Source organism: Dichomitus squalens (genome assembly GCF_000275845.1).
Source record: "Dichomitus squalens LYAD-421 SS1 unplaced genomic scaffold DICSQscaffold_40, whole genome shotgun sequence".
In the NCBI taxonomy this organism is placed as follows: Eukaryota; Fungi; Basidiomycota; class Agaricomycetes; order Polyporales; family Polyporaceae; genus Dichomitus; species Dichomitus squalens.
This window is the reverse complement of record NW_006766922.1, coordinates 76,674-87,257: the sequence shown is the minus strand read 5'-3', so window position 1 is coordinate 87,257 and position 10,584 is coordinate 76,674. Positions and strand designations below refer to the sequence as shown.

The window sequence follows — 10,584 nt, the reverse complement described above, 5'->3', positions numbered from 1 at the left end:
CTCAGAATTGGCTGGATCTCGGAGCCGCCCGTATCTCGTACCTCCGGATTTTGAGTCACGTCCCCCAAGACGCCGTGCATCCGTTACTGATGCGTCACGTCTCTTAACAGGCAGGCCTCGCGAGTGCACGCTGACCATCGCCAACCGCCGCAACGCGTGTGCTTGCATTAGGAGTATATCTCTTTCAGAAGCCGTCGGTCTCCTTGAGCCTAGCTATATATAAAAATGCCGCAAGGCGCTATATCAAGTAGCCTAAGGCGGACTACCGCTGGAGTTTCACGATATAATTCATTTATGCCTCCCATCTCGGCGACTCTAGCGCACAACGGGGACGTGGCACAAGTCGCGCGTACTCCACAATTTCAGAGAGGCTTACTCATAAACATCGTCGCGGATATCGGACTCTCAGACTGCAATTGAGAGCACCCTCAGGTGTATGACGATGGTGTTGAAAAATGACAACCCGCTTCGCAAAATGTGCGGGCTGAGACATCGCGCAAGGCTCACAGAGTTGTCCGGCTAGTGAACACAAATCTTGGGTGCTCTCGCGAAGCTGCTGTTATGGAGCAAGCTCCTTCTATTGGACAAGGAGGTGCGCACGACAACCGCGAGTGCGATTGCGCGCGTCCTGTCGGTCATGAGACGTGACGAAGTTGTAACGAATGCACGGCGTCTTGGGGGGCGTGACTCAGAATCCGGAGGTACGAGATACGGGCGGCTCCGAGATCCAGCCAATTCTGAGCGGTACTATTCTCTCATCCTCACCGGCGGATGTGGCTCGCCTCCTCGCTGTGTATGACTGTCCTTCTACGCTGCCAGCACGGCAGGCAAAGCGCGATGGTCCAGGTGAGGAAATCTACGCTGAACATACGGGCGATGCAACGTGCCCATAAGATTACCCAAATGACAAAGAGGGATACAAAGGCCCACTGGAAATGCTAGGGCCAGGTTGCATTGCCTATAGATGCTGCACAGATTTCCCTGCTTGGAGCCTGGCGCTTTGCCCGCCGTGCAGTAATGTGTCACGCCCTCATGCTCCCATTTATACTCTTCATGCACTCAACTCTCAATTGATTGTTGACGCTGTCCCTCCGCTCCTGCACACAATTACTCGGGCTCTTTGCTTACCGGATCTCTCAGGCTCGGACTGCTCTCGATAGAGTTGCCCTCATCTATTTCCTCCTCCCTTCCCTCTCGTTGCGACATGAGTTGAAGCGCTCTTTACGTTCATGCAAGGTAAGCCTGCTTGTATCCCCGCCTGGTTTGTAGAGTCACTAGAGTGGACGCCGAGGCTAGCCATGCCAGGCATAAGGTGCGTGTTCGTGTTCAGTGGGCTGCCCTGCGCGTAGCATGCATTGTCAGGAGTGAAGGCCATCAGAAGTTGTTGTTCTATGCATAATCATATATTGGATACGACAACGTGTTGACAGAGAGCGTGCGAGTGAAGACAAGGAATTTTGCAGACCAGAAGTACCGCAAATCGTTTCTTTGAGGCCGATCCAGAGGCTTTTTACCTTGTGCCAGATAAGAAGCGGTCCGCGCAAAAACATCCAAAATATGACCATGTCCCTAGCCGGATTCGAGCCGGCGTCTTCACGGAATTGTGATGCCACAACGTGATGATCTAACCACTAATCGATAGGGACTTGGTTTAGGAGATTGCCAAGTGCTCATGGAGTGCACGCTTTTTTTCGGAGAACACGCGGTCACCTGACGTAACGCGCGGCGCGAGAAGTCGAACCAAGAGGGTGCTTATGTAATGCGGCCGACACGCTGGAACCACGCCTGAGTCCGAATCTGTTTGTGTGTTTCTGTCTGTCCGTCGACTTCTCCTCCTCCCTCAACGCTCCCCACGACATCGACGGTGTTAGGCCTACACGATGTCCGCCCCTCTCTACACCTCTATGCCTCCCCCGCCCCGCCGACACCCCCTTGCCGCTGCCCCCAACCACCACGCCGTCAACCAGCAGCCCCGCCATGCCCCTCCTCCCGCCCCGGGCACCCCGCCTCTCAAGCAACACGACCAGCCAGCCAAGCAGCCCTCGTCTCCTCCTCTGCCCAGGCAGAATGCCAAGGTCACCCCTCCGTCTCCGCCCAAGATCATCACCGACAAGACCCGCACCTTCGAGTTCATGCGTGTAGGCATGCTCGGCGAGGTATGTGTCGTCCTATTGCCTGTGTCTGCCCTCCTTCCTTTTCTCGTCTTTCTACACAATCCTCTCTGTCACACCGAGCTTGTTGGTTACGCCGTCTTGGGTCTTTGATGACCAGGCGCTCTGTAACCACTCGTCGTTCGGCTACACTTGTCGTCGTTAGTAGTTTCTCAACTGCTCACTTCAAGCAACACGTGTATAAGCATTCCGAAAACGCCGAATGAACAACTCAGCTCCTGTAGTGGCTGTAGTGAATTGTACATGGCGCTGAGTAGTTTGACCGGGGTTCCGGTCTTCGGATAGTTGCTACACTCTTTTGCGTTTAGCTTTGTTTCCCCGAACTGTCTATGCTCCTTTGCCAACCCCGTCGTTTTGCAGGGTGGCTTCGCCCGTGTATACGAAGTCCAAGACGCCCGCGGACACAGGTCCGCATGCAAGGTAGTCACCAAGTGTTCTCTCAAAAGCAAGAAAGCCAAAACCAAAGTGCGTCCCGTCCCGTCGTCTGCTCCCCGCTCCCTCCTCTGATACCCCACGTCCCTTCCAGCTTTATGCAGAAATCAAGATCCACAAGTCGCTCGAGCACCCGAACATCGTCCGCTTCCAGGACTGCTTCGAGGACGACGACAACGTCTACATGACCCTCGAGCTCTGCCACAACGGCTCGCTCATGGACATGCTCCGCCGACGCCGCCGCTTCTCCGAGCCCGAGGCCCGCTTCTTCATGGTTCAGCTCATCGGCGCGTGCCAGTATATGCACACGCACCAGGTCATCCACCGCGACCTCAAGCTCGGCAACATCTTCCTCGACAAGAACATGAACGTCAAGGTCGGCGACTTTGGCCTCGCAGCGCTGATCGAAATCCCTGGGGAGCGCAAGAAGACGATCTGCGGGACGCCGAACTATATCGCGCCCGAGGTGCTGTTCGACCAGGCGAACGGGCATAGCTTCGAGGTGGATACGTGGTCGATCGGCGTCATCCTGTACACGCTCGTCGTCGGACGCCCCCCTTTCCAGACCAAGGACGTCAAGGCCATCTACAAGTGAGTCCCTTCCTGCCCCATCCTCTTACACACGCATTGATGGCGACCCTCGCTCAAGGCGCATCCGCGACAACGAGTACGAGTTCCCGGCCGATCGCGCAGTCTCGAAGCCCGTCCAGGAGCTCATCCAGCAGATCCTCACCCCCGACCCCTCCCAGCGCCCGACGCTGCACGAGATCGTCGACCATCCGTGGTTCACAGCTGGGACCGTCCCAGGCTACATCCCGACCTCCGCACACGACGCGCCCCCCGACTTCCGTCACATCGCCCGCCATATGTCTGAGGCGAATCTCAAACGCCTCCGCCGCGCCGCGCTGCTTGACGACGACCAGACGACGAGCATCGCGGTGCCCAGCGCCCCCTCCGGGCACTCGAACGTGCTTGCAAATAACGGTGGCGGCAAGGGAGTGCGTCAGGCGAGCTCGAGCCTTGCGCAGCAGGAGAAGGAGTTCCAGAAGGCGATCCAGCCGGGCTCGCCGATCTCCGCGCTGCTTAGCTCTGCGCGCCAGCCGCTCATCGTCGCTGCTCAGGCGAACGGCACGTCGCAAGGACAAGCCCGTGGAGAGCAGCCGCTCCTGCGAAAGCTGCAGGCAGCGAAGGAGGCCGCGAAGTCCCCACCCCGCAGCAGGACCGCTGCGAGGGGTCTGCAGGGTATTGTTGAGGAGGCGTACGAGGACGAATACGGCGCGCGGGTGGAGGAGCTCAGGAAGAAGGAGCTCGAGAGCCAGAAGGCGCGGATCGTTGCCCAGATGGTTCCTGTCCCTGGGAGCGCTCCCGGGTCAGTGTTCGGGGATGGCGAGCAGGAGATGATGGAGCGCGAGATGGGGATGGGAATGGACGCGGAGAGGGAGAACGTGCCCCCTGCGCGGACGAGGGACGGGGTCAGGATGCTGAAGGAGAAGGAGAAGGCGAAGGAGCGCGCGAGGGAGGAGAGGGATAGGGTGCGCGAGGTGAACCTGAAAGAGGAGGTGCCTGGGCCGGTATCTGGGCCCGTCGGGTCCGGTGCGCCGTCGCTGAAGGTGAACGGGTTCGACGCCGCGGCGCAGACGCTCACCCAGGCGTTCGAGGCCAAGGCGTTGGGCAAGCTGTTCCGGGACCCGCGGGAGGACGCCGGTCTGGAGGATCCGAAGGTGTTCATCGTCAGCTGGGTGGACTACTGCAACAAGTACGGGATGGGGTACGCGCTTACGGACGGGTCCGTGGGCGTGCACTTCAACGACAGCTCGACTGTCGTGCTGTCGCCGGATAAGCAGTACGTGCCTTTTCTCTTAGCGTTTGACATTCGTGGATATGGTTGACTGACGAGGTTCTTGTTCGCAGTCACTTCGACTACGTCTCGTCCCGCCGCCAGGGCGCGGTCTACGTACGCAAGAACTATACCGTCGCGGAGTACCCCGAGGAACTGAAGAACAAGGTCTACCTGCTCAAGCATTTCGAGCGCTACATCATGGACCGCCTCTACGGCGACTACGACTACACGTTCGAGGACATCGAGCGTACCAAGGGTATGGACTTTGTCCAGAAGTACCTGCGGATGAAGCACGTCATCGTGTTCAAGATGTCGCACGACGTGCTGCAGTTCAACTTCTACGACCACTCGAAGGTCATCCTATCGTCTCACGGCCTGCTCGTCACGCACATCGACAAGAATTACAACCTGACGCGGCATACGCTCGCGGAGGTCATGGCGCGTTCGCTGAGACCACCCGTCGCGGATGCGGAAGAGGCGAAGTTCCAGCAGCGGCTGGTAGACAAGCTCAAGTACTGCAAGGAGGTGCTTCTGTCGATCCGTGCGGCGAGCCAGGACCAGGTTGCAGGGAGCGAGGCGGGCGACGTGGCGGAGAAGCTTGGTGCGTCGGCGGCTGCTCCCCAGGCTCCGGCGGCTCGGTCGGTGGCGTCGCGCGCGTCGAAGGCGTCTCTGCGTTAGACGCTGCTGCTCTTCCTGTCGGGGTCGCGGCGTAGGTCGCGAGTCCCTTCCCGTCTAGGTTCTGAGTTCCGTCCCAGTCTCCCGTCTCTATTCCTATCGTCGGTGGATGCGGATAGAAGAGTCTAGTGATGAACTCTCAGGCGGTGCGGGCGACGCTAGGTCGTCCGCGTCGGACATCGTTTCATCTACCCTCTCGCTCACCTCGGTCGTCACTGCCAAATATCAAGAAGTACTGTATATACCCTCTCAATCTTCACGTCCTTCTCAGAAGCATCTCGACTGATCCGGTCTTGTTTCTCCTTTCCGCCCCGAAGTCTCCCGTTTTCATCCTCATCCGTCACGTCTCCATTCTCTACACTCCCATCGTTCATGCGCACGTCTCATCACACATTCAAGGTGTCTGCATCTTTAGGACTTGTACATCTCATTTGAACAGATCACGACCACGACCATCGATGTCCTCTCACGTTTGATTAATTTGATTCCTGATATATATGCCGCCGCTATCGCGTACCGCCGTTCTCAATGGGATTGGTTATCATGACGGACGCAATTCGCCGCCACACTCATTGGATATAGACCTGCAGGTGAATTTCCGTGAGCTCAGCCCATCGTCAAGCGTGATCAAGGCCATGAGCTCACCGGCAATGTGGCATCGCTACAGGCGGGTGACTCGGACGCTCTTTGTGAAATGCACGGGTGCATGTACCGCATCACGTAGGTCATTGACTCTGAGCCGGACTCTGAGCCATGCAGATACTAGGGCGTTGACTCTATCATAGGAAAGAGTGACTTCCTCGTTGAAGTGCCTTGGCGTAGGTTCAGAACTATGGATTCTACCATTGGTCCAAAATGGTCGCGTTGTTAGTCTGTTCTCGATGATTATGGAGCTCATCAGGTGCATAGAGTCGTAAGGAATAGGACGACGTCAGGCGGGCTCATGAGTCGGCTAGGAGCTTGCCCCACTTCGGGTGGGGCAGGACGACCAGTGACGCTGACGCTGGCACCTCACATGTCAATGCACGTCGTGATGCGAAACATATGTAAGCGAAAGCCATGGACAGGTTTATGGCTGGCGGAAGAGCTTCTTTTGAGAGGGATATATCAAAGGTAGGAACGTTCCTCGGCCAGAAAGATCTCCCGCTCATGAAAGCCATCCGCACTCATGCAGGTAGACTGGAGCAAGCTCGAGTAAGGCTCAGGAGTTGCGATGCGCAGCTTCAGGAGTACGGAAGAGTTGAGCCGCAGGTGATTCTCAATGCAATGCAGTGCATCGAGAAGAATCTGCGTCTCCAGCCCAACCTTCTCCGTACCAGTTTCTCCGAGGTCAACAGAAAGGTATACGTGCCGTGAAGCGCTTGAGGTGAACCCAGTTGACAAGACTCCATAGCTCTCGACCGAGATGGACAACCTTCTCAATGCGCTGCGAGCCGTCAGGGCCAATCCCAACTCTCCTGTAAGTCATGATATCACACGTACCGAACTGAGACGACTCATGATGAGCTTCAGGAGAGTCAACTAGCAATCCGCAACGCCAGACAGCGGGCCTCGTCTGCGTCAGAGACATGGAAGGAGGCCCAGAGCACAGCTTTTCTTGAATGAGTACTCCCAGACGATGGAGCGAGTTAGGTCTGATGAACGCACGCTAGCCATTGGGGGACTCCGGATATTATGGCCCTTCCTGTCATTGTCGCTTGGTTCCCTTGGCTCCTTGGCTCCGTGAAAGTGTCCTTTGGATTATCTACGAAGAGAGGTATTTGGATAGAACCGCGTCAGAGGAAAGACAAATTGAGAGTGAGAAGAAACAGTGGCCCGAGCCGGACTGCAGGCCCGCTTCCGAATTTCAAGCCTTCAAGGTCTCACGTGGCTGGCCTGCGGCGTTGGGCGCTAAGCGACGCTTGGGAAAGTTCCAGCCTCAGCCCCTCCAGCATTGCAGACTGAATACGGTACCGTTAGAGTCTGAGTGAGTCTGAATCTCCTACAGAATAACGAGGATTCCGCACATCTGATCATGCTCATGATGATGCCAGCCCCGTAGCCCTCGCTCATCTCATCGCAGTGCAAATCTCGTGACTGTGCCGGCCGATCGATATGTGCCACACGCGAGCGAGCGACCCCGCCGACGCCCCCACCCTCTACTCGCCTCTTGACGAAATAGTGAGTCTGCTTTGTCGCGCCCCTCTTGCCGCCGTCTGCAATATCTCCATCGGGGCATCTCACACTCCCATTTCAATCCAGTTTTCGTGTCTGTGCTAGCGGATTAATATATTGCCCACGTGAGCGAGCTACCGCAGCGAAGTCATGTTGCTTACACCTCTGCCCGTCCTGCAAGGAAAGTATCCGGAACTTTAACTGCAGTTCCCCGCACAAGCTAATGGATAGTACGTCAAAGATTCCATGGTTCCGGTTGTCCATGAACACTGCTCTCTGCCTTTTCTGTGGCCCCGGGAAATTTGCGTCCCACTAGGAATCCCGTGTCAGGTCATTTGCGCGATATGCAGATGCGAAGATGAGCCAAGCGGGTACAACAAGGAGAGCAATCAGGGTCCTACACAAATGTTGATGGGACTTACAGAGTTTGTTCGTGTTCTGTAGTCTTTCTGGGAAGGATGACTCTCATGAAACCCCACATCCCGATCTAGTCTCACCTAATCTAAGCTTTCGGGCAATCACCAAGCTTACGTTTGTAGAAGTAAGGCCTATGACAATGTGCGACTGGCGACATCTCATCGACTGAATTGACTAGTGTCATCAACTAACCGACGTGCGGATCCCTGAACCTTTCTGAAGCACTTGGCCTGCCGGTCCGCCCGTATGTACCTCCCCCCGGGTTGACTGCTGCCGTGAGGACGTAACGACCCAAGATTCCCCCGCTACTGCCTTCCACTGGTATGCAGCTTCGACTAGATCTGGATCGAAGCCGAAGAAGCCTTCTGGCTGCCGCACATCCACATCTCACCCCTATATAAAGATTTCTGTACTGACTCACCATTACCGCCCTCCATCCTCTCCAACCACGAGATGACGGAGACCAATACTTGGTTGATCACCGGGTGCGTGGACCTTCAGTAGTGTCCTGCGCAAGCATTTTGTCACTCATCGAACTCTTCCATTTACTACAGAGCGAACCGGGGAATCGGACTTGAGCTCACCAGACAGCTGCTTACCATACCGACTAACATCGTCGTCGCGACCTGCCGCAACCCGAACGGCGCGACTGAGCTCCGCGCGCTCAAGGACGTTGCGCAGGGCACACTACACATTGTTCTGATCGACGTCTCGTCTGAGGGCTCGATCAAGAACTCGGTTTCAACTGTCCAGACGGCCTTGGGTGAAGGAGGCATCGATGTTTTGTGTAACAACGCAGCCATTGTGCGTACTACGTTTGCTCTTTCTTAGCAATCCTTGATCCTCGTAATTCTGACGATGAGTGAGGTAGATTGAACGAGATGATGCCCCATCGAATGTCAACCCGGAGGTGTTCTTGCGCACGATGCAGGTTAACGTTGTCGGGCCGATGCTGCTCTACCAGGTGTATCTCCCATTGCTGGAGAAGGGTAAGAAGAAGACGGTCATAAACGTGTCGAGCACACTCGCAAGCATCGGTCTGAACCACGGTGTCAAATCCACTTCGTACAGCATCAGCAAGGCTGCTTTGAATATGCTTGTGAGTGTTTGATACGCTGTACTCGGGAGGTTTTTACAAATTGTACGCATTTCGAGCTAGACCTACAAGATGACGAAGGACCGTCCGGAGTTCATCGCGATTGCGCTCGATCCCGGATGGGTGAAGACCGGTAAGCACCTCACGTCTGACAACCAGTCACATATACTCACCGTTTCTGCAGACATGGGTGGGGAGGGAGCACAGCTCGAAACCGAGTTTTGCGCGTCGCACTTAATCAAACTCATCACCTCGCTGAAGAATGAGGATAGCGGAAAGTTCTTCACATACGCAGGCAACTCAGTCCCTTGGTGACTATAGCAGTGCCGTACACACAGATTTCAAGGTAGTACCTAGTAGCGCAAATCACTTACAAGAAATGATGAGCAGCAGTAATACACTCCCGTTCGTGCAGAGTCCTCCGAAGCTATCCCGTCGATGTCCTCCAGAAATCGAAGGTCAACCACAATTCCACAAAGACTGCGTGCAGTTTTGAAGGTCGTAGCTAAAGTTTCACCTGAAACGCGTCAAAGATCAACATGCGATCCCCCACACGGGCTTGCGGAGATGTAAGGATCGAGCCGTCCTACACGGGATTCATGCTCGCGTACGTTATGAATCAGGGACAAAAAGTACAATGTAAGTCAATGTACGTTGAGAGTGCAAGAACACCTCATGTAGAACACTGTCAGCAACAATCTGCGGGGATATGGGGGCATTTCTGTGTACTGCCACTTTACCGAGTCAACGATCATGGCATGATCGCCAACACCCGTCACTCGGTCCGATTCACCTCGGGGTATTCTTCAATGGTTATACATCTCCAATAGATAGTGAGGAGCTCAGCTATGCTTGTGTGCAATTCCAACGCAGCAGCGAATTCCTGGGGTAAGTACGATGTCTGCCGTGTCAACGGAACAACTCTCTGCTTGATATGTAATAAGTACGGGATGGGTTACGCGCTTGCGAACGGGTCCGTGGGCGTGCACTTCAACGACAGCTCGACGGTAGTGCTGTTGCCGGAGAAGCAGGTGACGTGTCTTCTCTTAGGTCGTCAATGTCATTCGCTGACGGGGGCTCTGTCTTCAGCGACCCTCACCATGTCTCATTCTGCCGCCATGGCGCGGTCTACGTCCGCAAGAACTACACCGTCTCAAAGTACCCCGAGGACTCGGAGCTGAAAAGCAAGGTCTACCTCCTTGAGCACTTCGAACGGCACATCGCTGTCCGCCTCTACGAGGACCACAACTACACTTTCGAGTACATCTAGCGAACCAAGGGCATGGATTTTGTCCAATATCACCTCCGTATGAATCATGTCATCGTGTCGAAGACGTCGCACGGAATGCTCCTCCTATGACCACTCGAAGGTCATCCTCTTGTTCTATGGACTGCTCGTCCGTCAGTATGTTGTCTCTCATGTCTACTCCCAGTACATCACGCCTAGTTGGTCTTACATCCAGAACATTGGCGCATACAAACAATAGTACCACTCAGAATTGGCTGGATCTCGGAGCCGCCCGTATCTCGTACCTCCGGATTTTGAGTCACGTCCCCCAAGACGCCGTGCATCCGTTACTGATGCGTCACGTCTCTTAACAGGCAGGCCTCGCGAGTGCACGCTGACCATCGCCAACCGCCGCAACGCGTGTGCTTGCATTAGGAGTATATCTCTTTCAGAAGCCGTCGGTCTCCTTGAGCCTAGCTATATATAAAAATGCCGCAAGGCGCTATATCAAGTAGCCTAAGGCGGACTACCGCTGGAGTTTCACGATATAATTCATTTATGCCTCCCATCT

At 55.4% G+C, this 10,584-nt stretch overlaps 2 protein-coding genes and 1 non-coding gene across 3 annotated transcripts; 2 read left to right on the top strand and 1 right to left on the bottom strand.

The window, feature by feature from the left end:
- Positions 1-1,564: 1,564 nt before the first annotated feature.
- DICSQDRAFT_t149 lies at positions 1,565-1,646 on the bottom strand. The gene has a single exon. It is a non-coding gene; the product is annotated as a tRNA-His (tRNA).
- Positions 1,647-2,035: 389 nt separating this feature from the next.
- On the top strand, positions 2,036-5,465 carry DICSQDRAFT_156822 (Pkinase-domain-containing protein). The gene is made up of 5 exons (XM_007368826.1): positions 2,036-2,156; positions 2,532-2,636; positions 2,698-3,194; positions 3,253-4,446; positions 4,515-5,465. Exons 1-5 carry the CDS (start codon positions 2,133-2,135, stop codon positions 5,119-5,121), a joined length of 2,427 nt encoding a protein of 808 aa, XP_007368888.1. The 5' UTR covers positions 2,036-2,132; the 3' UTR covers positions 5,122-5,465.
- A 2,547-nt stretch (positions 5,466-8,012) lies between these two features.
- On the top strand, positions 8,013-10,055 carry DICSQDRAFT_182599 (NAD(P)-binding protein; the record flags this gene model as incomplete). Its single annotated transcript, XM_007368825.1, has 6 exons — positions 8,013-8,174; positions 8,244-8,493; positions 8,561-8,788; positions 8,849-8,918; positions 8,970-9,096; positions 9,875-10,055. The coding sequence occupies exons 1-6, from the start codon at positions 8,143-8,145 to the stop codon at positions 10,053-10,055; spliced, it is 888 nt and encodes a 295-aa protein (XP_007368887.1). The 5' UTR covers positions 8,013-8,142.
- Between the last annotated feature and the right edge of the window lie 529 nt (positions 10,056-10,584).

Bases quoted from the DNA above. Each gene is read 5' to 3' on its own strand.
- DICSQDRAFT_156822 (XM_007368826.1), top strand. From the start codon at position 2,133: ATGCGTGTAGGCATGCTCGGCGAG. The intron at 2,637-2,697 runs GTGCGTCCCGTC...CGTCCCTTCCAG, and splicing joins GCAAGAAAGCCAAAACCAAA to CTTTATGCAGAAATCAAGAT. The intron at 4,447-4,514 runs GTACGTGCCTTT...TCTTGTTCGCAG, and splicing joins GTGCTGTCGCCGGATAAGCA to TCACTTCGACTACGTCTCGT.